This window comes from Gigantopelta aegis, chromosome 12 (assembly GCF_016097555.1).
Source record: "Gigantopelta aegis isolate Gae_Host chromosome 12, Gae_host_genome, whole genome shotgun sequence".
NCBI lineage: Eukaryota > Metazoa > Mollusca > Gastropoda > Neomphalida > Peltospiridae > Gigantopelta > Gigantopelta aegis.
The window spans coordinates 14,450,316-14,468,898 of NC_054710.1; the positions used below are offsets into that span (position 1 = coordinate 14,450,316).

General features: G+C 39.5%; 1 protein-coding gene across 1 annotated transcript in view; it reads left to right on the plus strand.

The window, feature by feature from the left end:
* The first annotated feature begins 5,541 nt into the window (after positions 1–5,541).
* LOC121385845 (zinc finger protein 708-like) overlaps positions 5,542–18,583 on the plus strand; it is a 32,626-nt gene continuing 19,584 nt past the window's right edge. Inside the window, exons 1-3 of the mRNA XM_041516633.1 lie at positions 5,542–6,156; positions 17,952–18,336; positions 18,376–18,578. Coding sequence (XP_041372567.1) covers positions 5,542–6,156; positions 17,952–18,336; positions 18,376–18,578 — 1,203 coding nt within the window. The remainder of the gene's footprint in view (positions 6,157–17,951; positions 18,337–18,375; positions 18,579–18,583) is intronic.

An 18,583-nucleotide genomic window follows, 5' to 3' on the forward strand; every position in this document is an offset into this window, starting at 1 on the left:
AATGAAACAATGTAGCGGATTTCCTGTCTAAGACTATACGGTAAAATTATCAAATGTTTGGCATGATGAATAAATTAATGTACTCTAGTGGTGCCATTAAACAAAACAAACTGTATCTGAAGATGCTCACAAACACAAAACTAAATTTTCTACACCAGATGTCTTGACAGTCACAGAATGATGAAAATACATGTTTTATAGGCCAGCTGACTTTATCTGAATGCCCCCATTGTTTTTAACGGATTGGGTAAATTTGTCATAGTTATTCTCAATGCCGTCCCCTTCCCCGCAATGATAATAGCTGTCCGCATTGAGTATGGTCCGAACAGCGGTCAGATTAGTGTGTTTATTTCCGCCTGCTTTGTCCCTGAAAGTTTGTGTTGACTCGATTATTTTTCTCTTGATGAATTTAGTTTATTAGTATAATTCATTGTATTGTGCGATTATAAACACAAAGCAACGATTCGTTATCAAGTGGGTATGCTAAAAAATTAAGGTGGTATGTCATTTTATACACAAACTGATATTTTCTTTCGGGCTATACTGATGATAACCAGTCAATTTGTACCATAGTCATTTCGCACCAGTCATTGAAGCCCCACCCTTAAGAAATAAACAAATAAACAAATAACAAGAAAAAGAACGTTTTCGTTCATCATTATATTAATTACTAACTAGCACTTTGTGTTAGAATAACATATCAAGATCTTCTAAGAAAAGCTGATCTCCAAAAAACCTTATTAACCCACGAAGACCGTGTGTTAGATAAACAAACGGATTATGCTTTTATAAAATATATAAAGGCCATGGTTTTCTTCACCAAGTTTATTACAAGAGGCCCAACATATTTATTACAAGAAGCCCTACAACAATGTTGTTATTTTAGCAGTATCTTTGAACAAATTGGGCATTTTACAGTGACGGGAAAATCAGCGTCGGCCGCTTGTTGAAAATCTGTTCCAGATTGGTGCATGTCGCTGATGACTGACACCGCAACGCTAGTGATTTCAAGTGTTTTTAACTGTAGCTTGAGTATAGTGCTGTGTTTTGTTATGATATGTGAAATAACGTTATAATGATTTCAAGATCGTGTATATTTTTGTTATACCTAATCATAGACTACACGACACGGTGATATTCTACATCGATACTGATGTAACTGTTGATTATAACTATTAGTTTATCCAACAGCAATAAGGCAAGCATAGGCAGAGCATCTTTCGACAGTGGGCTAATAACGTAAGCCTATATAAGATGGGGGTGGGGGGTCCCGTATCATATGAAATGATCATCAGTAGCAATATACATATGTTCAATTAAACCTTTGCTCACTTTACAAGGTATATTTACTCATCAACGTTTATTCGTCAACAATAAAAATAACAAGTGGCATACCATAACAAAAATAAGATACCTAGTACGAAACCACTATGGTACGAAATGACCAAACATTATGGTACGAGATGGTAAAAAGTAGGTACGAAATGGCTATGGTACGAAATGACCAAAGCACTATGGTACGAAAGGACTATGGTACGAAATGACCATAAACTATGGTACGAAATGACTTTGGTACGAAATGATTAGTAACCATACTAATAACCGAAATGAAACATTGATTCGGACTGAGTGAAAATGCAATATCAGACATTTAAAAATTTAACACATAACCTTAGATGAATAGACAACTACGACAGTTTTATCGTCCGGAGTTAAACATGGCTGATATAAGACTAGTTTAGTTTGTTCTTGGTTAACGACACCACTAGATCACATTGATTTATTAATCATTGGCTATTAGGTGTCATCGAGAGGAAACCAGCTACATATTACCATTAGCCAGGGTTGGAAAAATCCCGAGACCGGACGCTTGGGGCCACCAGATTTCACTACCGGGCAACCAGATTCGCCCATGACGTAATTTAGTAACGAGGGGCCTTTCATATACACCATCCCAGACAGGGCAAGACGTAGCCCAGTGGTAAAGCGCTCGCTTAATGCGCGGTCCGTTTGGGATCGATCCACGTCAGTGGTCCCATTGAGCTATTTTCCGCCCCAACCAGTGCACCACGACGTACATTAAAGGCCGTGGTATATGCTATCCCGTCTATGGGGTGGTGCATATAAAAGATCCCTTGCTGCTAATTGAAAATAGTAGCTCATGAAATGGTGACAGCGGGTTTCCTCCCTCAATATCTGTGTTGTCCATAACCATATGTCTGACGTCATATAACCGTAAATAAAATGTGTTGAGTGAGTCGTTAAATAAAACATTTCCATCCCAGATAGGACAGCACATACCACAGCCTTTGATATACCAGTTGTGGTGCATTGGCTGGAACGAGAAATATCGCAATGGGTCCACCGACGGGGATCGATCCTATACCATTCACGCTTGAGGAAGGGGGCACTTGTAGACAAATGTTACTTTTTAGTAGCAGCCATGTTTTTTTTATATATTTATACATGTATAATATTTATATATGTCTGTATTACATTCATTTATTAATCCCCCCCCCCAATTCCCCCCCCCCCCCCCACACTTTTTGACACATTCCTAAGTCCGTGTTCAAGATATTTGATTGCATTGTACAGTTGTTCGTTTGAACCTACGTGGATCGATTCTCTAGCGGTGTGATGATCGATTTTGAAATTCATAATCGATTGTTGCGGAAAATGTTAACCACAGTAAATATTACCGTTCTCGTTGTCAGAATTTGTATTCATCAAATACAGTATTTGTGGACTATTATTGTGTACGTTTCTTGATTTCAAACCTTTTTAAGCTATGCCGCTGTGTACTGGAAAATCCGTGTGTTCATTGATATTTTTTTTTTTTTGCATTTTGAATGATTATATATATATATATCATTCGAAATTGGGATCAAGCAAATCTAGATTATTAGGCCTAAGTACGAAACAAAAACTGGTTTGATTAAAGAGTGGTGCGCAACCACATACGGTGGCAACGAACTAAATCAAAACATGTCGAGCCAAATAAAATCGAAAAGCGCTTAAGTTGTCAACTGACGATTTGTAACAAAATGGTAAGAACATTTAAAAGTAAAAATTACTACTTCAAACATTTTAGATGATGATGAAATATATACATATATATATTTTTAAAATAGGTGCACAGTTCCGAATTTGTCCGATCCTCTCCAAATTCCTATACATTGTAACCAATTGTACAATCGAAAGTCAGCTGATTAATGCTAACCTATTATAACCGATGATAGATGATGAAAGTGCAATTTTCTGTGTTCCTTCTTCTTTTTTTACCCCGAGTTTCATCATTATTGGTATTAATAATTACCTGCTCAGCATCATTATCAGTAATTTTTACAGTTTGTCACATGATAAATACAAGCATTTTGATTGGACAGTCAAAGACTTTGGTACTTAAGTACTTCTTCAACTAAAGGTCAGTAAATCCTACATTGGCAGGCCAACAGTATTTGGGACCTAAGCATTTGTATTTGTTAATTCTTTGCGTCAGTCAATGGTACAGCCACCGAATATGCCATTTCTGTTGTCAGCTCGTTTTTTTGCAAAAATGTGACTTAAGTACTTCTTGCACTCATGTCTTCATTTGGTCTTCGCATTAAGTATTTCTTTTCACTTTCCAACATTGATTTAACTGACACTTTGAAGACAACTTCATAGTTTGTTTTACTACCTTGGTGCATTAGACCACCTAAAATTGTGTTTTATCCTGCGCATCTAAAGATATACAGATGCTATTGTGTATAAACAGGTTTTCATGGGAATTCGAAACAAATACCGTGATTACATTCCTGTGTGTACAGACGGATCACGGGATGAACAACTGTGGCTTGTGCCACAGTTTTTCCATCAGACACTATCATTTCCATGCGACTGCCTGACTCGGCATCAATCTTTAGTGCTGGAGTTTGGGCAGTCATTAAAGCCTTGGAAGAAATAAAGGATTCTAGTGCATCCAAATTTATTATTTTCACAGATTCACTGTCATGTCTCCAAGCTTTACGCCTTATGAAGCTGGATCATTCCTTAATTGGGATGGTGATACGAAAGTGTCCTTTTTTAATTGCCATTAAAGACATTGTATTTTGTTGGGTGCCCAGCCATATTGGCATCAGGGGGTGATGAAAAGGCAGATTCTGCTGCCAAATCTGCTTTGGATTGGCCTCATGTCAGGGTTTGTGTACCTTATACTGATTTTAGACATAGTATGAGTCAATTTATCTTTTTGACTTGGCAACATGATTGGGACGGTGCAGTTGCGAACAAGCTTCATGCTACCAAGCTAATATTGGGAGAGGCAGTCTTCCTGTGGACAGTGCAGGAAGGATGAACTAGTCCTGTGTCATGCTCGTATCGGCCATACATATTTGACCCATTCATTTATCTTAAAGAAAGATCCTCCACCTCAGTGTGAGCACTGTCGGTGTACTCTGACGGTGCGGCACATTTTGGTGGAGTGTAAGCATCTTAAAATATATTTGGCCAAGGTAATGTGATGGAATCATTTCTATTTCATCGAGAATTTGTTTTACAATTTTTACGTGATACTTTTACTGTAAATTTTAGTGATATTTGTATTTTTGCACAGTTCTTTACACTGGGTTTTAATTTAGCTGTTGAATTTTTATATTGATGTTGATCATCACTTACTGTTTGCATTTACCATAGTTTGACACCCAATAGCCAATGTATTTTTCGTGCTGGGGTGTCGTTAAACATTCATTCGTTCATTCATTCATTCATTCTTAGTTTTGTTTGATCAATTCATTAGTGATTTTCTATTTCAGTGCTAGCTGTATAGATTCAAGTACTGCAGCTTTGAAGGCACGCCAGATGTTTACTGAGCACAGAGTAGACTCTAGTCTGAAAAACGTCAGCTGAAGACCTGCATCTGGAAACCAACATGTCTCTCAGGGATAAAGGGTGTTTCCAATGTAAAGTCTATTCAAAGAGTTGTAAAGTCAGGTCTCTTCTAGATATACATATGCATGCTCATTCTGGTGAAAGACCTTTCAGGTGTGGAATGTGCTTAAAGGAGTTCTCAACCAAGAGTAACATTAAAAGACATATGCAGATTCACACTGCAGAAAAACCTTTCAAATGTGAAGTTTGCAAGAAATGTTTTATGCAGAGTTCCAACTTAAGAGTACATATGCAGATTCATACTGGTGAGAGGCCATTCAAATGTGAAGTGTGCACAAAATGTTTTACGCATCGTTATGATTTAAAACAACATATGATGATTCATAAAGGCAACAAACCTTTCAAATGTGAAGTTTGTACGAAATGTTTTAAGCGTTCTCACTTAAACCTACATATGTTGACTCACACAGGCAAGACAACTTTCAAATGTGAAGTCTGTTCCAAATGTTTTTCACAGAATTCCAACTTAAAGAAGCATATGTTAATTCATACTGGCGAGAAACCTTTAAAATGTGAAGTGTGCAGAACACGTTTTTCACAGAGTTACAGCTTAAAGCAGCATATGTTGATTCATACTGGGGAAACACCTTTCAAATGTGAAGTCTGTTCCAGATGTTTTTCACAGAGTTACAGCTTAAAGCAGCATTTAATTCACAGAGTGAAGTGTGCACAACATGTTTTTCACAGAGTTACAGCTTAAAGCAGCATATGTTGATTCATACTGGGGAGAAACCTTTCGAATGTGAAGTATGCACAAAATGTTTTGCACGGAATAACAACTTAAAACAGCATATGTTGATTCATACTGGCGAAAAGCTTTTCAACTGCAAAGCATGCACAGCATGTTTTTCACAGAGTTCCGGCTTAAAGCAACATATGTTGATTCATACTGGGGAGAAACCTTTCAAATGTGAAGTGTGCACAAAATGTTTTAGAAAATGTTCCCACTTGAATGAACATCTGCAGATTCATACAAGGGAGAACGCTCTCAAATATGAAGTGTGCAAAAATATTTTTGCTTATAAATCCATGATCTATACTAGGGATAAACCTCTTAAATGTGAAATGTGCACAAAATGTTTTATAAAACGTTCCCACTTGAACGAACATATACGCATTCATACTGGGGAGAAACCTTTCAAATGTGAAGTGTGCAGAAGATGTTTTGCTCGGAATTCCACATTAAGACAACATAATAGGTTGATTCATACTGGGGGGAACTTAGATGTAGATTGAGTGGCATGATTCTAGACGATAAAGGTGTGTATTCACCCCTGATGAGGATTTTGTGACATAAGAAAAAAAGTAGACATGATCCAACCTTTAATTATTTATTCATTCATTTTCTTAGTTGACTAAAATATATATTAACGGTACATTAAGACTATATGTAAGAATTAACAAATAATATAATTTACATACAGTAGCCAAAGATAAATAATTTTAGAGCATACGATTACGTATTTTCTTGTATCGGTTTTAAGGTCTTGTAGATTTAAAACTGCTTCGTTATATCATAATTGTGTATTACCTTAGTGTTCTGATTTAACAATACTACTATCACTTTTGACTGTTAACTTGTTTTATTAGGTAATTGATAACCTAATAACTAACATGATGTACTGACCAGTTTGTATAAACCAGTAAAACTAATGCTGCAGACATTTGTATTATATATATATTATTATGACAAATGTAAATTATTTGCCAAGGAGCTCATTGTTAATCAAATTCTTTAACAGTGGTAGAAATTAGGAAATATACTCTGTCAAAAAAGAAACACATAGGCGAAATATTCATGGAGTTATCTCTTTAATACAAAGTTGCATATTTTCGTTATTTATGATCGTATCACAGTCAAGTTTGACATGAATATGTGACAATGTTCTTGGTATGGACTGACGGCAGTAAAGGAGTTTTTGTCACCAAACAGCATCGCACGAGGGCGTTGAAATCAGTACCTTGTGTGACCACCAGCAGCAGCAATCACTGTGCGACATCTACTTCGTATAGACTGAATGAGTCTCTGAATCCAGGCACGTGGAATCCTAGCCCATTGTTCCTGCAGTGCATGTGACAGTTGCGGAAGAGTGTAAGGCTCCGGGTCATGCTGGTGTACACGTCTGTCCAGTTTGTCCCATAGATGTTCAATGGGGTTGAGATCTGGCGATCCTGATGGCCATGGCAGCACATTAATGTTCTTATTCTGTAGGAAATCCATTGTTACACGTGCCGTATGCGTCACTACATTGTCCTGCTGAAAGAGTTCTCTCTGTCGATACAAAATGGGAAACATGTGACGGCGAATAATTTCATCCCGGTAGCGTACAGCTGTCAGGTTGCCTTGTATGAACACAAGTTCACTTCTGCCGGTGTATGAGATGGCTTCCCACATCTTGGCACTGCCTCCACCGAATCTGTGAACTTGGGCGGCGCAATTGTTTGCAAAACGTTGATTGCAGTGCCTGTAAACACGTTGTCGTCCATCACGTCGGTGTAGAAGGAAACGTGACTCGTTGCTGAACCATACTCGCCGCCAGTTTCCCCAAGTTTCTCCCCTGTACATTCGTGCACCAGCGAACAGGTAAATGTCGATGTTGACGTCGCAGGATGGTGCCAACATACGGTCTTCTAGCCTGTAAACCAACTTCTCGAAGTCGGTTCTGAATGGTTTGTGCAGACACACAGCAGTGTTCATTGCTGTGGCAGTTTGGTGACTCAGCTGTTATCAGGGCTAGAAATGAACAAAAAATCTACATGCACCAAGTGTATGCTGAAAAAAAAGTTACATGCACCATTAAAATTCTTCATGCACCAAAAATGAGGTAAATCCTGTTAACAATCAGGAAAATACTATTTTAATTACCTTGATTACAGTGTTGATTATCATTTTCTTTTTAATTTAACTGTCTTAATTGTCACTATCAGTATTACTGACATCCATGCTGGATCACAGTCACTGTCGAGTAACAAAAGTTTAAAGAATTAATTAATGACCGCGCGAGCGTCATGCAACTACGTTTTTTTTTATACGAAGCTATTCGGAATTATTCGGCAGTACCTATATTTATTTATTAACAGTACCGGAACGTTATACAACTGCGTTTATTACTGATTCTTGATCAAATTTGAAAATTTCACCCAACGTAAACGCCTCACTGAAATCTATAATAGGCCTATTACAAAAACGTACGAATATTTGTTTTTTGTATTAAGCAAGTTATCAACTTTTTTAACTCGATAAGATCTGTTGGTATAATATAAATTAGCATACGGAATTTTTGCAAATATATTTGACGGAAATGACCGAAAGGGCGCCATTGTTGTAAGTAGGATTATGGGATACAAAATGGATGCGCCCATAAGATAAGTTATCGTTTTCATGTGGCGGACAGATTACGAAATGCATACGCAAAATTCAACAACTTGAGTCTGAATCTGGTAGACAACATGATACTAGTATACGCAATACACAGTACTTGAAAAATATTAGCATGCACCGCGTGCACCCAGTTTTAAAAGTTACATGCACACACAAAAATCAGCATGCTCCGGTGCATGTACTAACACTGCATTTTGAGCCCTGTGTTATGCGAGGTCTTCCACTTCTGGGCTGGTCTTCAGCCGATTGAAACTGCTGGTACCTGTCCCAGAGACGTGAAATGGTGCTCTGATGGACGTTCTGGTGGACGTTCATGTGGCGTGCAACTGCTGACTGCGATTCACCTAACTGGAAGCGGCCTATTGCAGTGTTTCGATTCGGCAGGATTAGTCTTGGCATCTTGTAACTCGTCTAAGACGAAATGGAAATGAGGCATCATTGCGAGCATTGCAGCTTTAAATATCCATAACTACCCGAATCTTTTACCCGAGTTTCACGTGCATTCGCCAAAATCTGATCATTTTACGCTGATTTCCTTGAATTGTGGCACACGTGCGTTAAATTAGTTTTAAGGTGCATTTGGTCATGATGTCCCATTCCAGGAACATTAAGAAACATGGTCATTCAGCAACATTGTAAAAAGACCTGATATTTTGTAAAATCAAACACTTTTCTTCTTTCCCTATCACCTATGCGTTTCTTTTTTGACAGAGTATATATTCACTGGCTCGGGGGTAGCTGAGGAAAGGTACTAGTCCCCAGGAAAAATCACTAGCCCCCCCCCCCCCCCCCCCCCCCAAATTAAAAAAACTATAAATAAATAAAAATGTTCGTAAATGTAGATGCAATATCCGAAAGGGATTACGCAACAAATATTCAGTGTCCACGTTCTTCTATACGATAAAATGGCACACAAATGATGAAGATATGAACATCAAACATGTCGATAAAGATAACAAATTCATTATTCAATGATTATAACGAATGTTCTAAATAAGCAGCTACAGTTAACACAAGGTCACGACAGTCACGTCTGACGTCATCAGTCTACACTCCATCCCTCTAGCGAAGTTAGCTCCAAGATGACATCCAGCCCTCTTGCTGCAATACGTCCTACAACCCAGCCATACAAACGAACGGGCGAACGGACGAAACGCTGAAATTAATATCCATTCTTAAGTTGTGTACATATTTATACAAACCCCTTTCATAATGGAAAATGTAAACAATGTAATCAGTTCATCATCATAATAAACCATTTTATAACATAATCATCAACATTTCCACCTTTTTGCACAAAATTATAATACAATTTAAACCAAATATTGCCCACGGCTTAAAACAACCCAAATGACTCTTGACATGGATTCTAAGAAGTTTATGGTCCAGTAATTAAAGTTACATTCTCTGTTTACCATATTATAACATCATGTACAAATATGAAATACAAGCTCAAATGCACTTTTAAAACACTCGTGTGTGTTCGCTATGAACGGAGATCGTCAAAAGGATAGCTCGATTCGTCACCTTTGCCGCCATAGCTCGGCAAAGCACAAACGACAGCCTGTTGTCAGTTTCATTTAACACGTGCGTTTGCCGATTTCAAATTGTAGGGTTCGTCTAAAAAAATTAAAAGAGAAATCTTGCGCTGTACGAAGAACGTTCGGTTGAGGATACGGTACTAGTCTTTCGTTAAAACCGGTTTGATCTTGACAATGTATTATCGACAATCGTACCTTCCAATTTCAGAATTAATATTTTATAAAGTGTTAGTAGAACTTTCAAAGTTTAGTTTGTATACTAGTGACACATTAATCATGTAAATCGAACACAGTACCCTCTTCCTCTACCTCTAGAGCGTTACGTAACTAGTAACACCCCCTTACATGTAATGCGTATGCCAACAGCTGGCCACTGTCAAAATTTCAAGGGAAATCCCCCACCCACCGACCCCTGGAAACGCGGTGTACCATACCTCTATGGATATAAATATGTTTTGGAGATATGAGACGACCCCTCAATCAAGACAGTTAAATGATCTCTTGTTGGGGAATTCCACACTTGTGATAAGCCAATGAAAACCGATATCGGTAGGAGCCCGTCAAAAGTGTCCCACTTTCAAAATACTGGCTTTGTTTTTGACCTTGATAAGCCAGCGTAGTGAAACCAATGCGGAGTGCGGCGTCATATATGCACCAAACGTAATTGGATTTTCTGTTCTATATGCTTAAATAATAAAAATATTCCGGATACTGCCGCTTTAAACACTACAGAACGCCTGTGTTTATATTAATAAAATGACACAATCTTCTTTTTGATTGGACAGTGTACATCCGTACTGCGGCAAACACAATGAGTATAAAATGCACGTGCGTGGCCTTGCACGTACATCGCCAAGTTACAAACAAGGCAATGGTGAAAGAAACATAACCGTGTCGATTACCCAAACAAACATACAGACCATCTTTTATAATCGTACAAGTTAAAATAAAACGATAAAATTATATACGTACCAATCTTGACTTGTGACAGGGAGCAACTGTCCCGTAGTTCTGGAGTAAAACATCTCTTTCGGGCAAAAATTATGGAGATATTCGGGCAATATGCGTTAACATGAGACCTTTTTACTATGTATTTCCTTCAAAATTAGTTGTAATCCATATAAAAATGCGTACTGATTCAATTCCAACCCATATATAGCGGTTTGATTATACTACTGATATAAATGTTTTTTTCAGATTCGAGCATTTTCGTTTAATTCGGGCAAGAACAAGCCTGACCCCCCTCCCCCCTTTCCCTACAAACATGAGAAAGAAAGACATTTTATTTAACGACGCACTCAGCACAATTTATTTACGGTTATATGGCGTCAGATATATGGTTAAAGACCACACAACTATCGAGAGAGGAAACCCGCTGTCACCACTTCATGGGCTACTCTTTTCGATTAGTAGCAAGGGATCTTTTATATTTCACAGACAGGCTAGTACATACCACGGCCTTTGATATACCAGTCGTAGTGCACTGGCTGGAACGAGAAATAGCCCACTGGGCTCACTGACAGGGATCGATCCCACACCGACCACGCAACGAGCGAACGCTGTACCACTGGGCTACGTCACGTCAACTTTTAATTGCTTCCGACGCCCCTGTACTTTGCAGTTATGGAGGCGAATCACGTGACTTTTAATCGCATTAATCTATTTTAGTAGCAGACAGTATGGTGCAGTGCAACTTAATTGGAAAAATGCAATAACAACACAGAATAATAAGCATAATCATATTCATAACATTGTATTGCACGAAGTGTTTTAGCCAGTGTGGCCTCTTCAAAAGAAAAGTCGGTCCTCTAAGGAATCACGTACGGCAAACATCTGGCTATTTTTGTACCCCTGTTCTTATACTGTTGTGTAATTAACCATCAACTTTCACTTTACAGGGCATAGTGTTTTGTCAGCTGGACCAGAGCGGGAAAATATCCCTTACAGTTAATGGGAATGTACCCCTATTCTTCATACCCCCTTCCCCCGTCTCATACGCTTATAGTTATTTTTGTTCCCCTATTCTACATATACAGTTGTATAATTCACTAACCTCTTTCACTTTACAGGGCATAGTGTTTTTTTAACTGTACCTGAGTGAAAGAAGATCCCTTACAATTAATGGGAATGTACCTCTGTGTACCCCCCCCCCCCCCCGTCTCGTACGCTTATAGTCATTTTTTCCCCCCCTCTTCTTCATATACAGTAGCCCGAGTACTCTTGACTGTAAGAGATCTAGACGGACATTTGGGCATAAATACGCAGTAATAAAAGCGTATATAACTATCCAAATGTCCGACTAGCTCTCTTACAGTCAGAGTACCCGGGCTACATATACAGTTGTATAATTCACTAACCCCTTTCACTTTACTGGGCATAGTGGTTTGTCAACTGGACCTGAGCGGGAAACTATCCCTTGCAATTAATGTAACTATTCTTCATAGATGTCTTGTGCACTTGGGCAAGGCATTTCGTGCCTTACCTAATAACGACCGTGACCACTGCCCCTCCTCCCCACCATCCCCGTCAAACGCACACACACACTTAAAAGCACCCTCCAATGGGCCTGCCAATGCATCTGATGGTATTTGAAAAAAAAAAAAAAAAGTAATTAAAAAACATTGTACCTACAAAAAAATGGATATAAAGTGCAATTACGATAAAAGATCAAAAGCTCATTAAATACGGAGACAGCGAGACATATTAGCATTGGGAATCGGTTGAAATTTCACCATTGATCATCGGCACTGTCGAAGGAAGCGCGTGGGAAAGGGGCGGGGCACGTGGCATGTACCCCCTACTTTTTAGCAGCAGCGATGGTTTTTATATATTGATGCATGTATTTATATATCTGACCAGCCTCGGTGGCGTCGTGGTTAGGCCATCGGTCTACAGGCTGGTAGGTACTGGGTTCGGATCCCAGTCGAGGCATGGGATTTTTAATGGTTTGTGCTATCCTGCCTGTGGGAAGCGCAAATAAAAGATCCCTTGCTGATAATCGGAAAGAGTAGCCCACGTAGTGGCGACAGCGGGTTTCCTCTCCAAATTTGTGTGGTCCTTAACCATATGTCTGACGCCATATAACCGTAAATAAAATGTGTTGACATGGGTGTACATAGGATTCAAAAAGGGGGGGGGGGGGTTCCAAAATAGATTGCAGAGATATTAGGCATATATTTCTATGTTGAGTTTTGAAAAGGGGGGTTCCAAAATAGATTGCAGAGATATTGGGCATATATTTCTATGTTAAGTAAATATAATAATGTCAGATATATTAAATTATAAAAAAAGCGATTTCAGGGGGGGGGGGGGGGGGGGGGGGTTCGGTCGAACCCATCGAACCCCCCTATGTACGCCCATGGTTGAGTGCGTCGTTAAATAAAACATTTCTTTTTTATATATATGTGTGTGTGTGTGGGACAGACATGCTCGGAGCTCTTGTGGCATATGAGCATGTTCAAAACGTACCCGACCCAATCAACACAAAACTAAACTGACCCAATAAACACAAAACTAAACGATTAGAATTTTATGAACATAAGAAGGATATAAGATATAAACATGTCGTGTCGTCTGGTATAGACGTAACAGATCAACAGCGATATAAAAGATCCCTTGCTATTAATGAAAAAATGTAGCGTGTTTCCTGTCTAAGATTATACGTACAAATTATCAAATGTTTGACATCCAATAGCCGATGATTAATAAATCAATGTGCTCTAGTGGTGTCAAAGAAAAGAAACTTTATCTCAAGATGCTGATAAACAGATTTCCGGCTATCCGGAACTCGGCCTCGGGACACATGCTCGAAGCTCTTGTATATGAGCATGTTCAAAACGTACCCGACCCAATATACACAAAACTAAATTTTCTAGACCTGATGTCTTGACAGTCACAGAATAATCAAAATACATGTTTTATAGGCCAATTCATTTTGTCCGCATACCCCTATTGTTTTTAATGGATTGAATAAATGTTCTCCACCAGCAAGGGATAGTTGACCCGCATCCCATTCAGCATGCTACGCAATGATAATAGCCGTCCGCATTGAGTATGGTCCGAACAGCGGGTCAGATTAGTGTATCTATTTCCGCTTGCTTTGTCTTGACTCGATTATTTTTCTCTTGGTGAACTTAGTTTATTAGGATAATTTGTTCTATTTTGAGATTTTACAAAGAAACGATTTAATATCAGGTGGGTAAATATGATGATATGTATGCACGAGTGTTTTTTTATTTATTTTATACACAAACTGATAATTACTTTCGGCTATATTTGTATACTGATAACCGAAATCAAACACTACTTCGGACAGCGGATTGCAATATGAGACATTTAAAAATCAACACATAATCAACCGCGCATGAGGCGAACACTTTACCACTGGGTTACGTCCCGCCCTATGTTACCAAACCAGAGTTCAGCTACATTTTAATACAAAGTCATTCGTAGAAATTCGACTGTCTCTTATTCAACACTGGCATACAAAGCGGGGTGGGTTGGGGGAGAGGGTGGGAGTGGGGGCACTTGTATACAAATGTTACTTTTTGAATAGAAGCAGTGGTTTTGATATATTTATACATGTATAATATTTATATTTGTGTGTGTGTAACCCCCCCCCCCCCCCCAATTTCCCCCCACACTTTTTGGCACATTCCAAAACCCGTGTTCAAGATATTTGATTGCATTGTACAGTTGTTCGTTTGAACCCCCGATATCAGATTATTTAATATCATATTCAGGTGAGAATTCCTCATGAAATATCGAAGTGAAGTAGTTCAACTTCTCGTCTTTAGGTGTAATAGCAAATATTGGCAACGCGTTGACTACTGTTGTGTACAGGGAAGTGTAACAGTTATAGGTGGTTGTTCAACATACACATTGTGTAGACGTCTGTTTTGTTTATCGACACCACTAGAGCACATTCATTTATTAATCAACGGATATTGGATGTGGAGCATTTATTTGGTAATTCTGACATATAGTCAGCAGTTATTTAAATGTAGACTTAGAAAGAAAGAAAGAAAGAAAGAAACGACGCACTCAACACATTTTATTTACAGTTATATGGCGTCAGACATATGGTTAAGGACCACACAGATTTGGAGTGGAAACCCGCTGTCGCCACTACATGGGCTACTCTTTCCGATTAGCAGCAAGGGATTTTTTATTTGCGCTTCCCACAGGCAGGGTAGCACAAACCATGGCCTTTGTTGAACCAGTTATGGATCACTGGTCGATGTAAGTGGTTTACACCTACCCATTGAGCCTTGCGGAGCACTCAGTCAGGGTTTGGAGTCTGTATTTGGATTAAAAATCCCATGCCTCGACTGGGATCCTAACCCAGTACCTACCAGCCTGTAGACCGATGGCCTAACCACGACGCCACTGAGGCCGGTCTAACAAAGGAAACCATCTACATGGGCGTACATGGGGGGGGGGGGGGGGGGGGGGGGGGGGGTGTTGATGGGTTGATGGGTTCCCCCCCCCCCCCCCCCCCCCCCCCCCCCCCCCCCCCCCCCCCCCCCCCCCCCCCCCCCCCCCCCCCCCCCCCCCCCCCCCCGCTTTTTTTTTTTAATAATTTAATATATCTGACATTGATATCTGACATTATTATATTTACTCAACATAGAAATATATGCCCAATATCTCTGCAATCTATTTTGGAACCCCCCTTTTCAAAATCCTCTATTTTGGAACCCCCCTTTTCAAAATCCTATGTACGCCCATGATCTACATTTTCCTATTAGTAGCAAGGAATCTTTTTCTTTTTTTATGCACCATTCCACAGCCGTGACATGCAAATATGGTCTTGATAGGCTCTTAGGAAGGAAAGAGAGCACTTTGATCAAGTCACTATGTGTTGGCAAAAGGGCGTCTTTGTGCATTAATTAAGGTTTGTTGTGGGTTTTTAAAAATTAATTAAAGGGACAGACCCTAGTTTTTAAACGCTAAGGCTAACGCTTTATTTATTACTATATTTTATTGTTTAGATTATCCATTTCCGATCAGGGTGAGACGTAGCCCAGTGGTAAAGTGCTCGCTTGATGCACGGTCGGTTTGGGATCGATCCCCGTCAGTCGGCCCATTGAGCTATTTCTCGCTTCAGCCAGTGCACCACGACTGGTACATCAAATGCCGTGGTATGTGCTATCCTGTCTATGAGATGGTACACATAAAATATCCCTTACTGCTAATCGAAAAGAGTAGCCCATTAAGTGGCGACAGCGGGTTCCCTCCCTCAATATCTGTGTGGTCCATAACCATATGTCCAATGCCATATAACCGTAAATAAAATGTGTTGACTGCGTCGTTAAATAAAACATTTCCTTTCCTTTCCATTTCTAATACCACACGGGTGGGACGTAGCCCAGTGGTAAAGCGCCCGCTCGATGCACGGTCTGTCTGGGATCGATCCCCGTAAACCCCATAAACCAGTGCACCACGACTGGTGGTATCAAAGGCCGTGGTATGCATTACCCTGTCTGTGGGATGGTGCATATAAAAGATCTCTTGCTGCTAATCGGAAAGAGTAGCCCATAAAGTGGCGACAGTTGATTTCCTCTGTCAATATCTGTGTGGTCCTTAACCACGTCTGACGCCATATAACTGTAACTAAAATGTGTTGCGTGCATCGTTAAATAAAACAGTTCCTTTCTTCCTTCAAATACCACACACTGCATAGGCCGGGTAAAGCACTCGTTTGATGCGCGTGCGGTTTAGGATCGATCCCCGTCGGTGGGCCTATTGGGCTATTTCTCGGTCTAGCCATTGCACCACGACTGATATATCAGAATATCCATTGCTACTGATGGAAAAATGTGGTTTCCTCTGTGAGACTATGTCAGAATTACCAAGACTGAAGGAAAAAAATGCCAACAATGGATTTATGTTTCTAGAAATACAAATAATATAAATAATATAGTTATTTCAAATGTAGCAGAAACAAATGGAAACCCCAAAATCACGACTATTTTAATGTTTGACATCCAATAGCTGATGATTAATAAATCAATGTGCTTTAGTGGTGTCGTTAAACAAAACAAACAAAAGCAAAATGCTTTTTTCATATTTTTGAAAACATACGTGCGCCTCAGAAGTAACGGTGATGGAGTCGCGTTTTAGTCTATTTTTAAGGGTATTTCAACGTTACAGACTTTCTTCACTCTGTTGTGTCCAAATTTGTTACAGGTTTGTAAATTAACCAGACTTACTGTCCATTTTTACGGGTTGAAAATCACGACATATCAGTCCAGACTAAATGTTTGACATCCAATGGCTGATGATTCAATCTAATTAATATTAGCTCCACTATTACATGTGGATCTAACAGCAGCCAGTTCGAGCTCATGTCCACCAATCAAAACCTTACTTGCAGAATCATGCCAGTGATTTAAGAATAATTTGAAAACATTCCGAATTATCCTGAGGATATCTCTCTCTCTCTCTCTCTCTCTCTCTCTCTCTCTCTCTCTCTCTCTCTCTCTCTCTCTCTCTCTATGTCCCTCCCTCCCCACTCTCTGTCCCTCCCTCCCCCCCCTCTCTCTCTCTCTCTCTCTCTCCCTCTCTCTCTGTCCCTCCCTCTCTCCCCCCCGCTCCCTCCCTCTCTCTCTCTCTCTCTCTCTCTCTCTCTCTCTCTCTCTCTCTCTCTCTCTCTCTCTCTCTCTCTCTCTCTCTCTCACACACACACACACACACACTTATTTTCTTTCATGTCCATGAATACTAGTCGTGAGTCACTGACGCCGGCACTGTCCAACTGATTATGCATTATTTGAAAACTGTGCCACCAACGCTGTATGACGTAACAACTGTCACCAACGCCAGTGTGCAGCTGTCATGCTGAATATGCATGGCGATAAACAATGTACCACAAAAGTGTGTGTCTTCCTCAGTTTGTTTTATCGATTCATTGGTGATTTTCTATTTCAGTGCTAGCTGTATAGACACTAGTACTGCAACTTTGTAGGCACGACAGATGTTTACTGAAGAGAAAGTAGACTCTAGTCTGGCAAATGTCATCAGCTGAAGGCCTGCATCTGGAAATCAACATGTCGCTCAGTGATAAAGGGTGTTTCCAATGTGAAGTCTGTTCAAAGAGTTGTAAAGCCAAGTCTCTTCTAGAAATACACATGTGTGTTCATACTGAAGAAAGACCTTTCAGGTGTGGAACGTGCTTAAAGTATTTTTCAACCAAGAGTATCATTAAAAGACATATGCAGATCCACACTGGAGAAAAACGTTTCAGATGTGAAGTGTGCAAGAAATGTTTTACACAGAGTTCGCACTTGAAAGTACACACGCTGATTCATACTGGTGAGAGGCCATTCAAATGTGAATTGTGCACGAAATGTTTTACACGTTGTTACCACTTAAAACAACATATGATGATTCATAAAGGCAACAAACCCTTCAAATGTGAAGTATGCACGAAATGTTTTACAAATAGTTCCAAATTCAGAGAACACAAGCTGATTCATACTGGTGAGAAACCTTTCAAATGTGACGTGTGTACCAAATGTTTTAAGCGTTGTTCTCACTTAAACCTACATATGTTGACTCATACAGGCAAGACACCTTTCAAATGTGAAGTCTGTTCCAAATGTTTTTCACAGAGTTCCAACTTAAAGAAGCATATGTTAATTCATACTGGCGAGAAACCTTTCAAATGTGAAGTGTGTAAAAAATGTTTTGCTCAGAGTTCCAACTTAAAACAACATATGTTGGTTCA